Source organism: Dermacentor albipictus, chromosome 5 (genome assembly GCF_038994185.2).
Source record: "Dermacentor albipictus isolate Rhodes 1998 colony chromosome 5, USDA_Dalb.pri_finalv2, whole genome shotgun sequence".
In the NCBI taxonomy this organism is placed as follows: Eukaryota; Metazoa; Arthropoda; class Arachnida; order Ixodida; family Ixodidae; genus Dermacentor; species Dermacentor albipictus.
In genome coordinates this window covers 121,397,354-121,420,420 of record NC_091825.1, presented here as the reverse complement: position 1 = coordinate 121,420,420, position 23,067 = coordinate 121,397,354, and the positions used below count along the sequence as shown (strand labels likewise).

At 44.0% G+C, this 23,067-nt stretch overlaps 1 protein-coding gene across 1 annotated transcript; it reads left to right on the top strand.

The window, feature by feature from the left end:
* The first annotated feature begins 398 nt into the window (after positions 1-398).
* Positions 399-22,423, top strand: l(2)37Cd (general transcription factor IIIC subunit l(2)37Cd). Its single transcript, XM_065443942.1, has 6 exons — positions 399-838; positions 919-1,108; positions 1,818-2,069; positions 4,851-4,987; positions 11,766-11,973; positions 21,509-22,423. Exons 1-6 carry the CDS (start codon positions 725-727, stop codon positions 21,997-21,999), a joined length of 1,392 nt encoding a protein of 463 aa, XP_065300014.1. The 5' UTR covers positions 399-724; the 3' UTR covers positions 22,000-22,423.
* Positions 22,424-23,067: the final 644 nt, after the last annotated feature.

The following is a 23,067-nucleotide window of genomic DNA, read 5'->3' as shown; positions in this document are numbered from 1 at the left end:
TTACTTAAACTCATGTAAAGCAAGTTTCTCTCCGCTGCGAGTCCGACGCCGATAACGAGCGTGAGACGTGCACACATTTTAGGAAAACAGTGCTCCAGTCATAACTACAGTCTCAGTGAATAGCAGCATGGCAGTGTAGCGCTGCGTCATATAAAGCAGTTATGACCAAAAACACGAATTTATTGCTACGGAGCAGTTATTACCTAGCTTTCAGGAAACACCGCGGTCGAAAGATATTTCAAATATCCCGCCATAGACACCGTTCCCGTTTGCCATTTTACAGAAATAGTTTGCTTCCATAAACTTAAAAATACGTGCTGGAAATGACTCTGTTTTGAGATATGACATATTTAAGATCTATGGGCAATGCGGGAAAGATCTGCGCTTCAATAAATTCATGTTCGGGATCACTCAGTCCACAGCCGCACCAACAGCAACATCATCCAAAACTTGTAAGCGCGCTTGTAAGCATAGAACAGCTGAAACCGCGCTTAGATTTGGGGATGTTTTCAGTTTTGAGCCGCTTTCAATAAACCCTGGAGGAACTGATTCTGTGGGTGTGGTGTTCGAAATGCTAGCTGCCAGAGTGAAGTGCACTTGCTGCAAGGAAAAACAAAATCGTGTAGTTCAAACATCTTGTATTTAATTCCTAAACTGTGTTGTATGCAAGTCGTGCACATTGCAAGATATCTTGTGTCTGAAGTTTACGCGCAATCAGAACGGCATGACGGCAATAACTTTAAAGAACAGAAAGCTTGTACTTGTCGAGTACCCGGCTATCGTCAAAAACACAGACAGAATGATCAAAAGCCTCGGTGGCATTGAAGAAGTCGCCAAGGTAAGATTGACGCCATGCGTGCATGTGCGTTGTGTGTACAAATCTGAACTGATGTTGTGCGTACGTGTGGTCTCCTTTAGGCCTATTCAGATCCAACGCGAAGGCTAGAAATGAAGTTTAGGCCCGAAGATCCGTACTGCAAGAGCGCCTACGCCAACCGCTTCAACGCGTCCTGCCTCGTCCTGAAAGTGAAAAAGAATCGCGGCAACACGGATGAGCCGTACACCGTGTCTATCGAGGGCACCGTCACTACAGTCTACAAATTTCGTGGTGAGTTTTCGTCGCTTCACTTCAGCAAGCACGCACAACATGCTATACACAAAGCAAAGAAAGAAGTGTGTGTTTGTGTGTGTGTGTGTGTGGGTGGGGGGTCTAGCTTAAGGAGACACCATACCAGTAATTTATCAACTTTATCAACGCGAGAAACACAAGAAAGAGATGAAGCTCATTCCATCACAAGAGCTTTGTTGGACCAGACTGACGAAAGAACACAGACCTAAGATGACCGAAAAGTGCTTCTCATAGGAGATGCTTTCATGTAGCATATCATGCTCTTATTTGTTTCGTTACATCGATCAGCGGCATTATCGAAAACTGGAGTGTAATAAGGTAGTAGAATGGTTGCGATTCTATGTTCATACGGAATTTTGGTTTGAGCTAGTCGGTGAGTGATACTTCAGGAAATCGATGACGCAGAACATACATAGACAAAAAATCCATATGATACAATGGGTGCTACTTCCAACAGAACTTATGCAATTGAGTCCTTTTCTTCTTCTTCTTCTTTTTCTTTTTTGGTAGGAAGCTTGCCCACCTCAATAACCTGATCGTTGTTTGCATTTAAGCAATTTCTTGTTCTGAAAGTACTCTGTTAGAAGTGGTGCCTGTCCGGTGTATTTGTTCTTTGTTTGCATTCGCTTTGTGCTGTTGCTCTCCCAAAGTTACTTTGCGTGTTTGTTAACAGGTGCTTTGCTTTCAGGCATGGTGGATTTTCAGTACTTACCCATGAGGAAAAAAGCTGACGGAACGGGATACGAATCTTTACTCGACCAGCTGATTCCGCCTCCCATGTCGTCAACAGAATGGCTGATGAAGGACGCTCCAGTTTTCATACTGCCCCAGGTGTTCTCTCGCCTTGACAACATGTCAATTCAAGCCCTGCGAGATGAGCCCAAGCGACGTCAGCCGGCGTCGAAGACAGCGCTTCGTCCCACCAATCTTTATGGTAGAAGTAAGTCGCTGGAATCATAAGTCACAATCTCAGCAATTTATATTTCCTAATTTTGCAGAACGGGGTTGATTACTAGAAAAGAAAATGAAGACCAAAAATCATTCTCCTTTCTCTCTTCCTTTTTTTTTCCACGTCAGAACCCCGGCTCTAGTGTGCCATCACGTATTCCAAAGTATTTGTATTTTGGCCATTGTGACTCAGCAAAAGTGCTTACTAAATTCAGTGTTTGTCTATTTTTTCACAATGCAATGCCAGTCCATCCTTACTGCTAAAAATTTAACTAGGTCCATGCATATGCCATCAAAATCCGTGACGTCACAGTGTCCAGGTGTGGGTCTGTATCGTGCATTTAATTTTTGCAAGGTTATTTCCACCGTGCAGTCGCTTGAATGCCCTGAACGGATGCATCGTATTTGCCTGCATTGTGGCAATATGGTTTCTGTCTGGTAAAGGAAAGAGAAAAACGAGGGATTTGCAAGAGAATTGTGTCTTGGGCTGGTTGGCGTAGTATTTTCCTTTCTGAAACGGAACCTGTATAGCATGAAAACACAGCATATAGTAAGGAACTGTGTCATTGTAGTCTGCTGTGTGTGCCACTTACTATATCCCATGCTATTACGCTGCGCAAGTTCCACTTAAAGAAAGAAAAACAGATTTCTCATTCAGAAAAACACTAAGATCGATACTTCTTTTCCTTGTGGCTTATCTTTTTTAGTCCAGTGAGCCGTCTATCTCTAATTAGAATTAGCAGCATCATGGAGTTCAATTATTTGCATTGTACATGGCTTACATCACAGCTATTAGTAACAGCATAGTTGAAAATTCAGCTGTTAGTAATCTATGCACAGCCTAGCCTCCCGTTTCTTGAAGTATTGTGTCCGCTGTAGACAAGCTCAATTCATGGAGTTTTCATAATAAACTGGCAAATGGTTATAACTGCGTATTAAGAAGGAGAAGGGCACACACTATGGCTGTTCAGTGTTTATTCATTAGAGAGTTTTAGGGGACGCAAGTGGCTTACGTACGAAAGCCGCTTGCGTCCCCTAATCTAAAGCTCTCCAATGTGTAAGAGAAGGGCACCGAGGAAATTTGAATGTGGTCCTGAGTAAATTCAATTAGCAATTTCTTTGTGTCTCATTGACTCAATATTGGCTGACTATATATACAGAAATATTATTTCACCCAGGCCCTTGTTGCATGGGCTGTTGCTGTTGCCTTCTCCCAGGTCTTGGCAGCAAAGTTAAGGGGGTATTGTAGGCTGAAGGGTCAGCTTTTAAACTCGTTAGCCAATTTTAATTAAATTTTGCGGGATGATTTATCTCCTTCTCATTAAAATGCATTGTAAATGTCATCCCCTTAATGCTGGCAGAAAAAGAAAATTATGATCGTCATATTGCATAGCTTAGTGTGTCGGCTTAGGAAAACTATCATTCTAAATATAAACAGACATATTTGTCGTATTTCAGTAGATACCTTCTAGATGTTCTATAGTGCAGGATAAGGGCAGTCACTTGTTATTTAATGCCATTTCTGTAAAAATAGTCATTTAAAAACAAGTTTGTTATGTTGTCACAATATTTCAATGATGTGGTATTTTCATTGTGTTAGAAAAAAATATTAGAAACCTACAGAGTGCCTTAGCTTGTTGCTTACAATATGTCACTCTAGCAACCACCTTGAAAGTCGTCATCATCATCAGCCTATTTTATGCCCACTGCAGGACGAAGGCCTCTCCCCGCAATCTCCAATTACCCTTGTCCTGCGCCAGCCGATTCCAACTAGCACCTGCAAACTTCCTCATTTCGTCACATTACCTAGTTTTCTATGGTCCTCTACTGCGCTTCCTTTCTCTTGGTACCCATTCTGTCACCCTAATGGTCCAGCGGTTACCTATCTGCATATAAATCTTCAGCCCCCCTCTGACACTCTCTCTGTTAAGGTCCCCAATCATTTGTTGTAACTCATCTGCAGTGTTGCTGAGGTAGTCACCGTCGATCCTTATTCCTAAACCTTCTCAGTTTAATAGTTTGAATATTTCTTCCAAGCTAAAAGTAGCTTTTGGCAAAGCAGTTTGGGGACAATGTTTTTTGAAAGGTGTGGTTTTGCCAGAAATTGGTAATTGAGAAATATTTATTCGAAGATTGCAGACCATACTACTTTACTTCATGATGAATAGCGATTAATAAAAGGCATCTACTGCACAAGTTGGGCTCGCATCTTGAACACAACACTGTTAAGTGGCAATCGCTTCAAGTCGTCTTCACATTTTTTCAGCTTGAAAGCTGTGAAGCACCCTTGTTTGTGCTCATGAAATGCTTCCCTTAGTTGCTTGCTGGACGTATTTATAGTCGCATGAAATGGTTTATTTTCATTTCTACAGCACAGATATCAACCAAACTTGGTAAGAAGCTCCTTTATTAGTGGAGATATCCAAAACAACATAAATCTATGGATGTGGATTTTTGGGGAAAATTTCTATTTTAACCATGCATCCCCCTTTAAGAGAAAGGCCTTTCAGTCTTGTGCTATTGTATTAGCGATATCTTGTTTCGTTAAACCTGTCTTATGAGCACAAGCTGTCCAATCTTTGACGATTGGACCCTGGTGTAGGCAATGGCTACCACTCATGAAGGACTCTTTTCCCTGGAATGATCAATAAGTAAACTGACTTATTCTTGAGCATGAAAGTAGAGAAGAGCTATTGTAACCAAAACTTTGTTTTTATCTAGATGGGCAGTAGCTAAATTATTTTTAAAAAATATTTTCTTGATATGTTTGCAGTTCGCCACCGCCGTGTGAAATTTGCTCGCTTTCTAAGCTTTGAAGATGAAGACGTGCCTAAAGAGCCAAATCCAGAGGCCTGGAAACAACTAGATTGGCGCCCTCCTGAGGTGAACATCAAGGAAAAAGTTCAAGAGGTAAGGCTTGCTCATGCACGAATAAACTCGTCACCAGTGAAGCGTAAAAATTTCCTGCTCAATCCACTACTGCTGTCCTATCAAACTGGCAGTTTCCTGCCACTAAATAGCACCAAATCAGATCCAGCTGTACAGTGGACCAGTTCCTATGCACATTCTTTGATAGAAATGAGTGGAGGTTGTTTTGTTGCAGTATAAATTCTGTTCAGTGCGCTGGGAATGTGCACCTCTGCAGTCAGTCTTGAACATTAGTCTGACTGCATCAGCATTTCATTGTCCAGGGTCCTGAATATTTGGCCGCATGTGTTCAAAAAAAGATTTTGCACTCACCGCAGCACTTTCTGTGCTCAAATTTTGCAGAACAATCGCATTTTGTTGTCTGCTTCGTTTAGTATAACACTTGGCACGATTAGTCGCCTGTTCTTTAAGACAAAATTGAGGAACTGTTTTCGCCTATGGGAAGAATGGTGTCTGAAAAGCCGGCCCTGGCACAGACTTGTGTCGCCGCCTGCCAGCAGCAGGAGGAAGGAGCTGCTTTGCAGATGAAACAGCATCTTGAAATCAGCCGTTTACATGACAGCAGCGCTTTTAAGATGCCATTTTTCCCATAAGCGAAAACAGTTTCTCATTTTTGTCTTAAAAAGCAGGCGACTACTCATGCCAAGTGGTATACTAAACGAAGCAGACAACAAAATGCGATCATTCTGCAAAATTTGAGCAAGAACAGTGCAGCGGTGATAGCAAAATCTTTTTTTGATTACGCACTGCCAAATATTCAGGACCCTGCACTATTGTGGGCAAATGAAATGCCAGCAGATTTAGCAGTTTTATTCTGCTGTGTCATGCCGGCATAATGTTGGATTGTATGCTAGTCAAGGCGCTTACCCTGTCGGCTTAGGTTGATCAGGAAACTAATAAGGGAAAATCTTGCAGTGTCAGGCCCCAACCCTTTGCCAAGTGCATGTACCACCAATTATCCCGGAGTTCATTTTCAACCATGACCTGCTGGCAAGGCGGGGCTCTTGGGATGGAAAATGGCTCAGCTGTGTACGTCCAAGTGTCAGCATGATGATTGACTTCGCCGGATCCTGGCAGACTCACAAAAATTTGTTATAGGAATTGCATGGGCCCAGGGTTTGAATGAGACAGAAAGGATGCAGTAAATGGAGGTGCATCACTTTATTGGGATGGAGATTTTAACATTAGAAGATATTATAAGAGAAGCCAAATTTTCAGGCACTAAACATCTGGGTTTTAACTGTTTAAAACAAGCACACAAAGGCTCTTTTTAGGCACTATAGGGGTCGAAGTAGGCAGTGTAAACTGTTCGCAAACAATTACCTGTCTTATGTATTGAATGCCTATAACCCATTTTCACCGTAAGGAAATTGACGTAGCATTCACTTGTGAGATTTGAAAGGCAGCAGCCGTATAGTGCAAGCCATCGCTTCACAGGGCTCTGCTGGGCAGACGAGGGGCCGCTTTTTGTCAATCTGTGTACTGCAGCCAACATGCTTAACACATTTGTCTTGCCGATTTGAAGAGGTATAGCGTATATTCAATAACGAAACTTCCTTGCTTACCCTGACACATCAAGTGGAGCACGAAAAATACAAAATATGGTAGGTAAGCAGCTGAAGTGCTTGGGAGAGCTGTATGGTAGGCAGAGTTTATTGCAGAGAAGCTGAGTCAGTTGCTGGTCTACTGCAAAGCTCATGTGAGCTGCCATTGGCCTATATGTATATCTGCACAACCAGAAAAAAGCGAGAAGAAAAGAAAAGAAGCGGAGGAGCCGAAAAAGGCGACCTCGTTAACTACAGTTGACAGCACTACTTCCAGTGAACTTTGTACACTTCCACCTAACACGTGTGCAGCACAGTCTGCCGTTAACAGGCTTTGCAAGCAGCGGTCGGCAGTACTCTTTTCCTAACGCTGCATCTTTTCTTTCTCAAATCCCCTCCTGCAATCTAACGTGTAATTGCGTGCCCACTGCCGAAGAAGGATATTTTCGGTGATCTTTTTCTCTGGCAATCGGTGAAAAGCAAACGGTGAAAGGCCCTCAAAATGTCTGTTTATGCACCCGTGCCTATTTGTTCAGTCACAATGCCAGGTGCGTTGCCATTAACAGCAGTGTTCGTTAACGCAGCAAAGTTTTGTGGATATAGTAAGCCAAAGTGCTTTTGAAACAAAAGAAAGAAAAAAGGAAAGAGTCGCCGTTTTGCATGAGAAGTGAAGCATTGATAGCAATATAAATGTATGAGACAACTACATCAAATAAGGTTCGTAGCTTTATGGGCCATGTAACTTGCCGTCAACAGTGTCTTGCTAATTAAATAACCATGCATGGTACATTACCATGCACCCAGAAAAACATGAACAGATCTCTCTTGATGGTTGTGAACACTCACTGTCACAACGCTGGTGTGATGAAGAGCGGCGGTGAGCGAATTCCTCTTCTTGCCCCCCTTCCTTTCAATGTGCGATCTTATAGTACCCGGATTTGATGCGGAACCTCATGGTGATATCAACGCCAACTGCAAAAGTTCACTTTGAGTGCCCATATAAGTGCTATCTCAATAAAAGAAATGTTCCAAAAGGCAGCTTCAGGTCCTAAAAGCAAAAAGAGGTATTTGTAAGTGCAAACGACAGAAATAGGCATTTATAGGCACTATAAAGTTAGTGCTAAACCATTTCTTAGCCCCTAATTCGTGCTCATACATCAAAAGGGAGAGGCCCTGGTACATTGGGAGCAAGTAGGCATCTATCCATAATCCAGTCTGTAATTATAAGTATGCATTTTCAATGGTGATCATACACAATGCTTAGATTGTGATGCATGGTGCCACTACAGTTCGCAACCTATAAACTTTTCAACTTGAGGTTACTCGCGGCTCGGTGATCGTGTTCTCTTGAAGCAGTGCTCATCTAAAGGCACTGCCGGACGCACACCCAGCACTTGTAGTCTTGTGCTTTGTAGTCTAGCCCAGCACTGCAAGCCTGTGAGAGGCTCAGGTTCTGAGCTCCCACACTCCACCTCAAAAATGGGAGATAACAGAAAGCTTAGTCGTAGGATGCAGGCCCAGCATGAAACCTGGGAAGCAGCTGGGACATTTCCGGCGAGGTATAGCCGATAACAGAGCTGGGATGTCAAGCCTGACTTGCAGTGGGAATGACGGCCCGGGCACAGGCAGGGAGCGACACCAGAGGTTGCAGCTGGGCTGGACGAAACCCTGCACTGAAGCTGTATTGTAGCTGGGACAGCAGGCTCAACTCCAGGCATAAATGGTGTCTCAGGCACTTGCCAGGGTGCAGGAGGCCAGTGTTGGCTGGGGCTAATCCTAGCATTCCAGCTGTGATGTAGCTGGAGCGTAAGTCCCGCATACGATGTCACAGTGGCTGTGCTGTAGGTGGTCGACTGTCTCAATGCAGCATTCCATGTTGCTTGTGTTTTGCCACCTGCTGCGATAGCTAAGCAGCTATGGTATTGTGCTGCTGTGCTCAGGGTTGCAAGTTTGACCCTGGCTGTAATGGACCCATTTAAATGGGGCGAAATGCAAAAACGCTCGACTTACATTTAGATGCGCTGTAAAGAGCCCAAGGTAGTCAAAATTAATCTGGAGTCCCCAGCAATGTCATTTCTCATAATCATATCGTGGTTTCGGCATGTAGAACATCAGAATTAAATTTTGTTTCTCTCTCTTTCCTACCTGCGCACAAAGCTGTTGACTTGTGCGTCGTCAAGCCACCATGCGTGCACCTCCTCTTCTTCATTCTTCATTCACACACCAAAATTGATCATAAAATCCATGCATCAATTTTAAAGAATGTGTGTAAACTATCCCTATCACAAGCATTTAGCCAGCTGTCGGTTATAGTTACAGAATGGGGATGCCAAGGAGAGGTAAATCACAGTTAAGGATGCCCAAGTATTAGGCGCTAAGACTAAATTAGGAAGTTCACAAGGATAGGATGAAATCTGCTGATACAAGACACAATTAAGTGAAGATTGCTGGGAGAGGTCATTGTTCTGCAGTGAACATAAATTAGTCTCATGATGATAATGGCATATCAAGCTAAAGCTATCCAGTTATTTTATTGGGCACTGACACATTGTGACGTACCATCTCATGCACAATACAGGTGTGATGCTCCAATGCTGCTGGTTGCGCTCTTCATCACGCCAGCTTTGCGAGGCGCCTGATAGCTGGCAGAAGGCTGTTTCCGTTGTATATCAGCAGCTGCCTCACATGCTGCGTAGGAGCAACATGTTGTCCCCCACGTGTCATTTTAACACTCTTAAATGAGCGCAAGTGCAACAGAAAACCTTGCTACTGCTTTCAATGCATCGCTCTACGGGGGAAATTGCAAACTTTATTTATTTTCTCCGTTTCCATGCCTCTTTCTTGTGAACCTGCCTGCTTCCTACCTCGCTGTTTGAAAGTGAGAAACAAATCTTGAAAGTCGGCACTCTGCGCTATTTCTTCCTTATCTTATATGCGAAAGCATTTCTTTGGCTACTTTAGCCCACTTTGGACTGTCTATCTGGCCGCGACATGATATTTGCATAATAAGAAGACAATCTAGCCTCTATGAGGAATCAAGCCCAAACCTGCAGCATAGTAAGTGAGTACCTATCCTTGGCATCCCACTAACGTTTAAGAAGGGGCACAGAATACAGGCAACAACAGCTTGGAAGAGCACCGCCACTGTCGTGCTGTCACGATATTGACACGCAGGTGCGACTCACATAGAGGGTTAGAAAGACTCCAGAGACTGAAAGTGTATTAGGCTGAAGCCAAACAGATACACTGTCACCCACTGCTCATTTGGCTCTAATGGAAGTTGAATAGAGTATGTGTGCTGCACGAATGCTCTTGCAGAACATGGACAATCATTGCAAACAGGGTGCTACCCGATTTTTCTTTTTTATTATTATTGCTCTGTCTTCGCAGAGACAGTTGGATTGCTGTGTCGGTTCATCCATCTGTCCTTTCCCTTACGCTGACATCATTGTCAGGCTACCTCTGCATCCGAAGCTTCACCCTCGCCGCACGTCAAAGAAAAACAAAACTTTCCTATTGTAACCGTCACTTGGCATCAAACTGCTGTCCTTGTGGCAACGTGCAGAGCCAGACGCACTAACTGCTGGGCAACCACGCAACATTTTCACTTGGTAATTTGTATAGCATTGTGCTAACGTGCAGTGCACAGTGCTGTGCGTGGTTACATGTACAGTGGTTTCTGCACACGTATTTTGCAAGCCTCAGTAGGCAGCACTGTAGCAGACGAAGGCAAGGTTGTGTGTGTCGCGAGGAAGCACCTTTTGACCAGATGGACTGACTCTGCTGTGAGAATCTTCCACTGTCGCAGTAATTGAGTTCAGAGGCGAAGGAATAGCTGAAACACGCTGATTTTTGATGCACAACTTTTCAGGGCACGTCGACAGTCCTTAATGACATGAGCTGCTCCTTCGTGCATAAAATAAGTGCGTGAAATGATAGAAGACAGGTAGAAGACCTTGTAAATAAAACAGACCATGAAGCCAGGGAAAGCATAGGGGAAATTAGGTTTCAACAAAATGTAGAAGTAATAAAGAAAAGAGAAGTGAAAGTGCATGGTAAGCTGACTTGCCCCCAGGTAGTAACTAATCCCACATTTTCTTGCACTACACATGCAGTGCTTTACCAAGTAAGCTACCACGATCCTTTCATTCATCTTCCTGTATGTGTGTGTAATGCATACAAGATTTGCCCCAGGAATGCTAGCCAGTGCCCGTCATTGCCATGTTGGCTGTTGTGAAATGTCCTTTCAACAGCAGGTATCCCTTTAATACATTATTGTTATTTTTTATTATTTGTAACACTGCAGACCACACATCGGTCCTTGCAGGAAGGGCACTCAAGCATACAAGGCAAATTGGAAACAAGTTAAGCAAAAAAATGCAAATATAGAAATATAAATACTATACGATAAATACAAATAAATATGCATAACAGAGAGTAAAAGGGCATGTGAGTAATGCACTTCACTAGGAAGGTTTTAATACATTGCAGGTTGGGAGTTCCACTTAGACACTTTGCTGTGGAAGAAAATTTGTATGTATTTGTCCTGAAGAAATAAGGGGTTAATGGATATGTGTGATCATGACATGTAGGCCTTGTGGACAAAGGGGTCATGTATATCGAGGGGTCTGACGATAATTCACAGTTAATTAGTTGCTGTAGGAAATTCAGGTGAAGCACCTTGCCTTCATGTCTCGAGGAGGGGAATGTCGTTTGCCACATTAAGCTGTGTGAGAGAATTGGCGCGCTTAAACTTAGAATAAATAAAACGAACAGCCTTTCACTGAATTCTCTCCATGATTTTAATGTTATGTTTAGTGTATGGATCCCATGTAATGCAAGCTTACTTGAGTTTAGGTCTGATCATATCTTTGGTCCGTATTTTTGACTTTGTGTAAACATGTTTGTTATGGAAAGCTCAAGCTGAACACGAAATCCAAATCCTGTAGTTGAATATAACACTTGGGGCTTGAAGAAACAGCATAAATTTTTTAGAGAAATATGCTGCTACATGTCTCACATAGAAAAAGAGTGTATAGTGGCCTCCTTGCTCTGCACCCCCCCCCCTCCCCCACTTGTCTGCCCATGTATGACACTGCTAAAATAGTTAAAAGTTGCACCCAAATCTCTTCAGCATGATATGTTTAGCATATACAGCTCATTGACCAGCATTGCACTAAGCTGTTCTCTCTGCTATGTGCTCTCATTACTTGCAGCTATTCAAGCAGCGCCCCATGTGGACGCGCAGTGCCTTGCAAGTAGAGCTTGGTGTCCAGCCCGTGCGGTTTAAGCTCATCCTGCCTGTGGTGGCTTACTATGTCGTCAATGGGCCTTTCCGTACTGCCTGGGTGCGCTTGGGCTTTGACCCCCGAAAGGACCCGTCAACAAAGATCTACCAGATTCTCGACTTCCGGCTCAAGACATGTGCGTAGTCATTTTGTTCCTGTTATTAAAAAGCCTGTTTCACATAACAGTGGCTTTTGGCCCAAAAGCGGTGCGGTGGCCATCGCAAGAACCTCAGTACCTGTGTTTTGAGCAGAGCTCACTGCTGCGATTGCATTCATGACACTTGGAAAATTTCATTACCAGTGACAGCGTCTGAACAATAATACAGCCAGTGACGCAAGGTGCATACAATAGAAGCAGTGCCGAGGAGCTTACGTGCTTGAGCTGGCAACAGTTTACTAGCAGACGACAGCCTGTGTTCAACCAAGTGATGGATGCTTCCATCCACATGACACAGTATAGCGTGTGCTTGGTATTTCCTTTCTATCTGCCGCTTTTTCTAGATGGGACGCTCATATTGGTCTGAGTGTTGACAATGCAAAGGCATTTCATGCTTCTCATTCACAGTGCACATACTAGCTGTTTTTCTTCTAAACTGCGACTATGCCTAGTCACGAGGCCATTTACATATGTGGTCTAGACAGTGCACGCACATGTGGTTGCATTCGAGAAGAAGAACGGCTAAAACAAGTTTAATGAGAAAGGTAATGACCCCCTTCAGCTACATTCCTATATGCCTGTAGGTGCAGAAGGCTTTAATACAGGAACTGAAACTGAAGTAAACGTAAATCAGCACAGTGTGTTCTTATGCGAAAAGTCATCAAAAACGATCAAAATGTGTAGGAGACCTGCTGGCCTATCAGAGGCACCCTGTTTGCATTTCTTTTGCACAGATGTGGTCACGATTTGTTTTTTGCTGATATCTATGTGAATGCTTAACACAAATATCAGATGTATGAAGGTGTTTTGGTTGCCGTTGTGTCTTTGCTATATCATGTTCTCACTATACATTATAGCACACTGACTATACTGACATATTGCACTATCTTGCCATGCTCAATTGAGCACACAGCACCTGAAGGGGATATATTTTGAATTCGGATCCCTTCACACTATGGCATGTCTCATAGCACCAATTATTGCACTTTTTACCACACCTCGGGCTTGGTAATACAGTGAAAGCTTGTTAATTCGAACTTCAATAATTCCAATTTATGGATAATTCGAACTGTACGATTTGGTCCGGCCAAGCTCCATAGAAGTCTATGTATAAAAAAGTCCATTAATTCGAACGCGAGAAGGTTCCCTCACGGATAATTCGAACTACGCTTGCCTGGCACACGGCCAGAGAAACGCGCCTACTGCCTACAGACAAGGCTGTATTGCCTCCGAAACGGAGAGACTGGCGAGAGAAGGCAAAATCGGAAAAAATCTAACCGACGCGGGGTCAGCCAGAAGGCAGCGGCGGCTGCCGCCTCTCCGTTCTACGTGACCTCCGAGACTTCTTGCCCGTTGCGAATCTCGGAGGCTTTGCAAATTTTGTACAGCTGCTAATGCTGTGCGGAGATGGCACGGCAAGCGCCAAAACACAGCGAATCAAGTACGTCGCAGCTGCGCTTGCAATCAAGAACCAACGAATCAGGGCCTTCGCCACCTTCACATGTTCAGCGTGTTTGTCTCGGCAGTCTTCGTCGGTTGTGCACCTCTGTTTTCAGCTTAGGAGGTATCGGCCGTCGCGATTCATTGTGATGGTGTTAAGCCTCGGCTAACGTTCGTTTCGGTGGACATCGGTGGTGTAGCACAGTCGGACCCAGAGCTTTGACTTGAAGATGGCGTGTACCCGCGGCACACGCCATCACTTTTTAACACCGCAAATTTCTGACACGCCCTACTGCTTCCAAATCGCAGTGTACTGTTGCTCTCCTTCACTTTCGTTAGTTCGAACTTTCGTTAATTCGAACTGAAGCGGCTTCCCCTTGCGGTTCGAATTAACGAGCTTTTACTGTATTACATGGCTCGTGCATAGCATACGCTGCTGTGCACAGTACAGCCAAATTTTGCTGTTGTGCACGACTTATGGAGCTCGCATGCCGAGTGCGAATTCGCCTTTTTCTCAAATGCTCTCTTTTCAACAGAAGCCTGCTCCTCACTCTTTTTGGGCTGCTTTATTTCGTAGTATAGTAGATTCCCATGCACAGCTGCAATTAGCCAATAGCTGACATCAATCAAGAAGGGTGTTTGGATCAGTGCGCTTCTTCCTACTGTTACTGTGTATATTTATCATTGCAGTTTAATAAACATGCTGAAGTAAGTGAAAATGTGCTTTCAAATTTCATTAAGGAATATGTACTTCCTGAAGAAGCCAACTATCCCCTGCCGTGGTTGCTCAGTGGCTATGATGTTAGGCTGCTGAGCACAAGGTCGCGGGATCGAATCCCGGCCACGGCGGCCGCATTTCGATGGGGGCAAAATGCGAAAACACTCGTGTACTTAGATTTAGGTGCACGTTAAAGAACCCCAGGTGGTCGAAATTTCTGGAGTCCTCCACTACGGTGTGCCTCATAATCAGAAACTGGTTGTGGCATGTAAAACCACACAATTAAATTTTTTTTTTTTTTTAAAGAAGCCAACTACCATTTGCTCACGCTCGGCTGCAGCTGCCCATGTAGGAATTAAACTTTGGCCACCGTGCTTATCAGTGTTGTAGCTGTCGAGTCTCGCTAATTTCGGCTAGTTTTGAACACCAACTAGCCTCAAACTATGCGGAACTTAAGGTCAGCCCACACACATGCTTGCCTGCGTGCGCTCACTCCGATCCACTCAAGGTTAGGTGCCTTGGCAAACTTCACTTTGAGTTGAGCTATTGATAGCGCTTAAAGGTGCGCAAGTTGGATGTGGCTACTATCAGTCGGTCAAGCTGGTGCAGGACAAAGCCGGTCCGCACCACATAGCACGGCCAGACTGGAGCATATGAGTGCGAGTCTGCAGGCAAGCCCTTTCGTGCACAAACTGCACATACGCACTACAGTTGCATGTAGCTGTGGCCTTCCATGTAGCTTAGAAGCTGCCGCCGCGTGCCATTCCGAGTCGGCTGGCTGAACGCACTATGACTCGCTGAGAAAAACCGCGTTTGGCACATTGTAAGCGCCAAAATTGGAAGTAGTGCTGCCTATGTGAACATCGAAAATCCAATTTGAAGTGCGCGCCACAGTGACATTCAGTAGGCGGAGCATTGTGGACACGCCCTGCTCCACCCTAGCCTTCGCAGTGCAAGGCATTGAAGAAGGAACGGTAGCATTGCAAAGGGGATCATACGCGACCTTTGATTGCCAATAACTCTCCTTCTCCTGAATACATTGAAGTACTTTTTGTGGCGATGTATTTCTGAAATAGTCTATTTTAAGTTCGTATGCATTTCTCGACTTCTATAAAAGGTGGTTCTGGGCCCCTTTAAACATCAATCAATAAGTTGTTATTCATAGCTGCCTTTCTTAGTGTTGGAAAGTTCAATGTCACATTCGTTTGTCCCATGGCTGTAGCTACGTCAAGGATTGGTCTGCCAATTATTGTTTGCGCAAAAATTTTGTGTTCTTGTGCGGGTTCCTTGGCAGCTGTTTGGCTATTCATTGCTCAAAGTACTTGTGTGCTCCTGTTTCTGAAAGTTGCGAAATGGTGGCCTAGTAGTGTAGGCAGTAATGGACTCTGAAGCAATACGGCATGGGGGTCGAGTTGATTGGATTCATTTTAACATGTGAAACAGTGCGAACAAACAAGGGTAAAAAGGAAGAATATGCGACAAAACAGCACTGTTTTGTCATGTATTCTTTCTTTCGTCCCTTGTACGTTCACAGGAGCCCACCTTTAAAATTTACTCTAAGAGCGAGGCTTTTCGTATCCACAATGCATGCCATTTTTTGCTAGCTGCCTGTTCAGAGCACTACTCAAATGCAATGTTACATATTTCTCAGATTAATGCACATGAACGAAAACAATTATTCTTGTGGTTCTTGTTTCCCCCTTGCTTTTATGGGCTCACTATTCTGATTAATTTTTTTCAGCTTCATTGGCTAAGTTATTGAACATTTGACTTGCAATCGATGCATGATAATTCATTTTTGCATTAATGAAAAAGCCTGGTTTGTTCAGATAAGCTCCACACAAAACTTATGCTTGCCCTATTAGGTTTTCGATGTGCTTTCATGCTCTGAAGGTGCCTAATTCAAAGGCAATTGATCAAGTCAAATATTTTTGCCTCTTGAGGGATGCAGCCGCAATGTCAAAAATGGCTGGTAGGTGGACATTTATAAGGCATGGATAGATACTGTGCTCCCATTTGACATGCAGGGCGCTGTGTATGTTGGTGAGTGTCCAGAGGTTCATTATCGAAAACTTTGACTACAGTGGTAGCCTGGTGTTCATGATAGACGAGCAAAAAAAAAGAAGAAGAAGAAGAAGAAGAAGACATGAATGGACAGTCTGTGTCTGTCCTTTGAACTTGCTTGGTTCTTTGTTTTTTGTGGAGGATTGCCTTGTGATAGAGCAAACATCTACCTCATGTGTAGGACGTACTGGGTTCAAATCCCTGTTCTACCAGAAACAAACCTACTATTCTAATGGGTAGCGATGGCATCCAGTCTGGTGCTCAGTTGCTTCTTGTAATTCACATCTTGGAACATTGTCCTATACTAACTTTGTGGTGTTTCTGGGCACCCATTTTCTAACAACAGAGGGCCTCGTGGTATAGCACCCACTCCAGCTGTGATTGGCAGACCAGAGCTGGTGCCTTGTACCCACTAGCAAAATCGGTACCAATGCACGCCCAGCAAGGTGCTCAGTTGTCACAGTACTCTAACTCTTGTAGGCCTCAACCCAAGGGTGGGTTGGTGTTAGGTTTGTTATCGGATGCTTGCTTTGCCACATGGTAAACTGTCATTATGGAGGCTGTGCCAAACACCCTTGTGTTTGGCTGAGTGTAGGGGGCTCCAGGTCTGGGAGATGCCAATTTGGGAAGGCTTTTACACAAACTTTGTTACACATTTCTTTTGAGGCAAAAGTCAAGAGCAACTCCACAGACAGCGTGCAGCTCTTAGACTGCTGGAGCTGCTGCTTTGTGCAACAGCACATGAAAATCTGAAGCTTTCTCGGCTAGTGTTTTGCAGTGGCTGCGCGCTGCAGTCCCACAGTGCATGCAATGCTCATTGGTCACACGCTTTGTGATGCCTGCTCAGTGATGGTAAGTGGATGCCAGTAGGGGGGCGTCACCAGAATAACACCAGCCATGCTGTGGCTGTGGCTGCATAGGAGTACGCTTTATTGAAGTTGTTTGTGGCCTTGGGGCTTTGACAGGCAGGCTCAGGGCTGGGGAACACCTATGACATATTTTACATGCTGGTAACCTGCAGTGGATTTGAAACCCACAACCTCTTGTGCATATATTAGGTAGACACTAAACCTCAAATCAGGGTTGCTGTTGGGTTTCAGGTACCATGTGCTCAAGTGACTACTTTTCAAGCCTTTTATAATTCAAGTTCAGCATCTACACTACTTGGCTGCATTTACTGAGACAGCTAATAGGATGAAACCGTGTTTGTACAGTCTGTCCACTCAGTTGTCCTTTCTGTTAGGCCATCGTTGTCATGCTGTCTTCATTGTTGTTTTGTTATTCTTATGTAGTCATCGTCATCAGCAACTTCATCTCCTTCCCCATGTGGCCAGTAAAAATTGAACTGTGCCCTCTCCTGCTACTGGGGACTGAACTCAAGCTGCTGTGGCAATGGACATTTATGAGTCAGACGCACCAATCACTGAGCTGGGGTTTGTGGCACGTATGGGCATGCAAATAGCAACATTTGAAACCATATGCCAATGAAATAGTGCCAGAAGTAAATCGTATTGAATGCCCAATACTTTTCAGATAGTTGCTGAGGAATGGAAACCGATTTTCATTGTTATTGTTAGGCAACGCTCTTATCCTAGTATTCACTATGTTAGAAAGTTTCCGTCATTACATTGTACGTCGTGAAGTGTTGTTTACTGAAAGCCCAAATACAGCATTGGGACCAAATAAGCGCATTTCTGTTATTACATTTTGCATCAGGAAGTGTTGCTTACTGAAAGCACAAATAGAGCACTGGGAACAAATAAACGGTTCTTTCGCATATTCGGCACTCTTTGGTGAGTACGAATAATTGCAGTTTAGCGGAAATAGCCTACCTGCTCAAAAGTGAAATAGCATTCTCTACTATATAACCACTATATTCCATCTTTTATGTTTACCGTGGCCATGCCAGGATCAAATTTATTGCACTTTCAATTCAATATAGTGTTTTCTGGCGCACAGTTGGCAATTTGAAATATTTTAAAACAATTCATAAGATACTCTCGTTTACGAATGATGACCATGAGATTTTAAAATATTTGTTTAATGTAGGACGATATTTGATTTGCTGTTTGAAAGTTTAGAATGTTTGCGCACTACTAGCAGTATGCACGATGTAAATTCCAAAAGTTGTGGTATGCATATATATTTTGAAGGCAACAGCTGATGGTGCACTCAAGCAACATAGCTAGTGCATAGCTACATTGTTGGTGTGTGAAGCAACAGTCGTTTTAACTGTGGATTTCAGTACTGCAGTAATTCTCATTGGTACTTTACACTGTTTCATACATCAGTCGGCGAAATATAGTCATCATGACACTATTGCTATTGTCACCAAGCTGTTGTTATTGTCATGTTGCCTTTGTTGTTGTAGTGCCATTGTTGTCGAAGCATACAGTTGTCCTGAAAGTTTTATGTGAGATTGCTGGAGTTTTGCACAAAGCTAGGGGCATTTGTGGGAGCAGTGGTAATTGCTGTCGCAGAAATAAAGCACTTTAGAGGTAAGGACCTTGCTGCTGACTTCTTGGCAACTTTTCACACACAGTGTAGAGCATGGCATTAATACCGTAAAGTTGACAGTACAGCAATGGTTGATTTCACTTGAGCAGTTATGTTTTGCACATGGGTAACGGCAGATATGCAGCCACACCACGTGTTTCACTGCCTAGTACTTCCAAGTCACTGGTACAATTGTGGTGGTCATACCTGTGGTGGTCATGCTTAAGGGGCCCTGAAGGACTTCTTTAACATAGTAAGAAAATGTAGCCTGTCTGTTAATGTGCCTCCTGTAAACATCTGAGCCAAATATTATTGCACTGCGTGCAGCAGGGAATTTACAATATCTTGTCGCAAACGGCAAAAAATCGCTTGCTCTCACTTGTGCAATGTTGTCACGCAGCATCATTGCAAGCAGCTGTACCCACCAACAGCTATTCGCTGATTTTGTGATAGCGAGAATGTTCTCGGTAATACTTTATTGCTAATTTCGAGTTAAGTAAATGAAACATACGTATGTCTGCGATCTCAAAAAGACAAAAATTATTTCATTTTGGCACTGCTGGTCTACACATAACAGGTGCGTGTTGCTGTGTCTGCTGTGCATGGAATCCGCGATTGGAGTGGCATGCTGCACAGTACAGTCTACCACGGCCGCCATGGGGTGCCACGATGAGCCCTTTTGCTGCCAAGACACTCAACTTTTGGGTGGGGCTTTGCCCCCTTGGCTTCTCCCCTGTGTAGCTTCCAGCACGCTAGTGGAGACTAAAAGAGAGAGAAAGTCGTGTGCCAGTGTGATAACTTCACTTATACTTGAAGGATTCGAAAACGTTTTGCGGCATGAGATTTGTGATGCAATGTCCTTTAATGGCAAGGACATTCTAGGATCGGTTAGAAATGTGTTTCAAGGCCCTATTAAAGGACTATTTCACGTCCATGTGGGTGCTGTGAAGAGTGTGCGCCTTTGATGGTCATTTAGTCATGGAGTGGCAACATTTTGGTTGCTTTTCAGAATATTGTTGCTACTTTTCGAGTTTAGAACCTGACTCCTCTGCCTCTGATCACTGATGCCATGCATTCTTACTTTAGAGCACATAACATGATTGTCGAGATGTGAGACTGCGTTTACATGACACACATGTGCAGGGATGAAGGCATAATGCTGCAGAACATTCTGATAGGCTGCACTAGTGAATGTCAAACTGGAGACACGGATGAGCCACCTGAAATAATAATCACTGCAGACAGGCATTTTGCACTCGACTTTGAGTATTTCTCATGCTCAAGGAAGGCACCTGTAGCAATCTACTTTTCTTGCTAACTTAGAACAATTCATCCTCAAGGCTCACCTGCCAGGAAGCAGTGAACAAATACCCAGGTGTTTGAACTCTGTGCCAACTGTTAAAAAAATAGGGGCTGTTTTCACAAAGCTTGTGCTGTTTGCGATTGGCCAGCTGCTTTCGGTGATAATATGGCCAGAATCAGGATTGCTTAACATCAGCTGTTACAGACAGTTTTAGCGTAAAAACCTTTCTTTTTACTCACTGCAGTTGTGCAGTGGCTGTGTCATTGTGCTTGGCAGCCCATTGTCACGGGTGCGATCCTGGATGCAGCAGCCACGTTTTGACGGGGGCCAGAATGCAATAAAACGCTCATGTGCCGTAGTTTACGTGCACACTAAAGATCCCCAGGTAGTCGGAATTAATGCGAAGCCCCCCCCCCAACACACACCCTACGGCATCCCTCATAGCCTACTGTGTAGTTACGTGTAGTAACTACTGTGTAGTATCCCTAGAATTTAATTAAATAAGAGTTTTTTTATGAATATGTCCCCAGTTGGCATTCCTGGTTACTGGTTAGCCTTGTCTGTACCTGATTTCGTGCAGGAGCAGACATAGAGTTGTTTTGCATGAATAGCTGTTCGTATAATGAGCTTAAAAGTTTTGCTTGGGACCATACTTTACTCAACCTCGGGTAATTTAGACTTGTGATCATTCAAACAAAAGGCCTCTACTTCATAGAAATTTAATGCAAGTTAACAATTAGATGACGCTATGAGCAGCATATTCAGACCGATGTAAAAGACGTTGGGGTGTATGTGGTCCCTTCACCGCATTTTGTATTTGTTTCTGTAGTGAATCTTCTGCCCTTGTTGTTTCAAACGTCCCTTGCTTAGCCTTGTTGGCTGATTGATCCGTGTTTTGCTTGCTCTTCTGGCTTCCTGAGGTGTTATAGGACTGCTCCAGTCAGGGCAGTGAGGGGTGTTCAGCATACCCCAAGATGTTTGTAAATAAGCACTGCGGATGGCCAGGATTATCTAATGTAGCATGCAATGAAGGGCGGGGTGGATACCGATAGAATTGGCTTATATGGCAATGTATGACCACCTGCCAAGATGGTGAAGATGTGCCTTTTCACCGACCACTGCATTGGGCAGATAGGCATGCATCAGTGGTTTGTGATACCATGGGACCACCACCTCAATTTCTGTGATGTAACTTGTGGCCTGCTCTGGGCTCAAAGCAACAGTGCATTTGGTGAAGTGTTGCACACTTTATGAATTCGGGCTTTGTACTACTATAATTAAGCAGTCAACTAATGTTAAGACTCCTTTAAGTGAGTGTTAAAGATGTTTGACAAAGAATGGGAGATTTGTTGTGCAAAAAGAGAGGGGGGGGGGGGGCATACCTGATAGTTGAGCTATACCGACTTTCTTTTTTTTTAACCTTTCCTCTTCTTCTGCATTGTCGTAGCACTGTTGTTGTTACTGTAAAAAGTTGACCAGAATTTTACTTGCAGCACCGTGTGGAATGCACGACGAGGTGGCCACCAAGCGCGGCACTTCGGCCTACCTGGTTCCGACCAAGGTTCTGGGACCAACCACACGTCCCATCTTTGCCCAGACTGACTACCTGTCACCTGCGCTGTGCAAAGACGCCGTGGCCAAGTCATCGTCCAAGTCAGAAGACGAACTGCTAGTGTGCTTCCTGCCAGGAAAACTGCCACCGTACCGCCAGATGTTCTACCACCTCAAGGACATCCGCATGGACGGCGTCCAAAAGTTGTTGCACGCCAACGATGGCCGCGAAACAACCTGTCACGAGAGAGATGGCTGGTGTGAGGAAGGCACGATCAGCAAGTGCCGCCAGCTTATGGTCGCAGACTTGAGGGTCACGCTGGACAAACTGAAGAGCGAACGCCCTTCGATGTCGCAGGATGAAAGCATAGTGGCACTGGAGGATGATGAAGAGTTTGATGACTTTATGGATGATGAAGGGGATGAAGACTGACTTGCACGACCACATTAGAACAAGGGTGGAGTAGAATACTGCGCTTCACAAGCCAAAGCTTGTGAAGCGCCGTATCCTTTAGTACCGCAAGGTTGACAATGTAATTTGGCTAAAGGATGGTAAAGATCTTGACGACTTGGTAGATGATGAAGTGCATGAAAGCTGGCTTGCACAGCATTGCCTGGAGAAGAGAACAGTGGCCTCATGCAATGTCCTGGACATTTGGTGCTCAGTGAATTCCACTCACAGAAAAGACAATGCTAATGGTGCCGTTTGTCAAAACATGACGCAGTAGTATCTGTGTGCTCACTTTACCTTACTGGTAAAATAAACAGGGGCTGCCAGTGTAAACACATTGTATTTAACGCTACTGCGTTTTTTTAATGCTGATTCAAGAAAAATAAAAGCCGCACAGCAATGTTTTGATAGACTGATACAACAGATCTTGAAAGCATCACAAACCTTACAAGAGTCGTCGCTGAATAACATAAATGAAACAGTAATGGATAGTAAATTATTCCTTTAAGACCCTATTTGAATCGGTTTGGTGCGAAAAGGCTGATTATTTCTGGCAGAAATGAAGGCTGCATTTCCTTTTGTTTAATTTCGCAACAAAGCCCTTGCACTAATAACTGTGTCATCAGGATTTCAATGTATTTTCTCTTATTTGGGACATTTTGGAGCAGGTATTCTCGAAACTTGCGAGCTTGAGTGCTTGCTTCCTTTAGAATATAGCCCGAAGTATCCCTTCTTTGTGGTGGCTTGTGTAGCCCTTCTTTTAGAATGAACACTACTGTCATGCTGTGAGTACTGTCGTAACATTTTCATCTGTCCATGTTTTGCTTTAAATGAACGTGCTCGACCTTAAAACCCGTTAAAAAAAAAGACTGGCAAGTTTGAAAGTGTTGTAAATGATTGACTACAATATGTTTTCTACAATCCATTTTGTTCCATTTCCCAGGAGGTGTAAGTGTCATGACGCAGCAGCTGGTAACATGGAAGACATTGCGACATTATGGCCCTCACTCCGGCTTGCTCTGTCGTCTATGCTGCTACTCTTTGCAAATC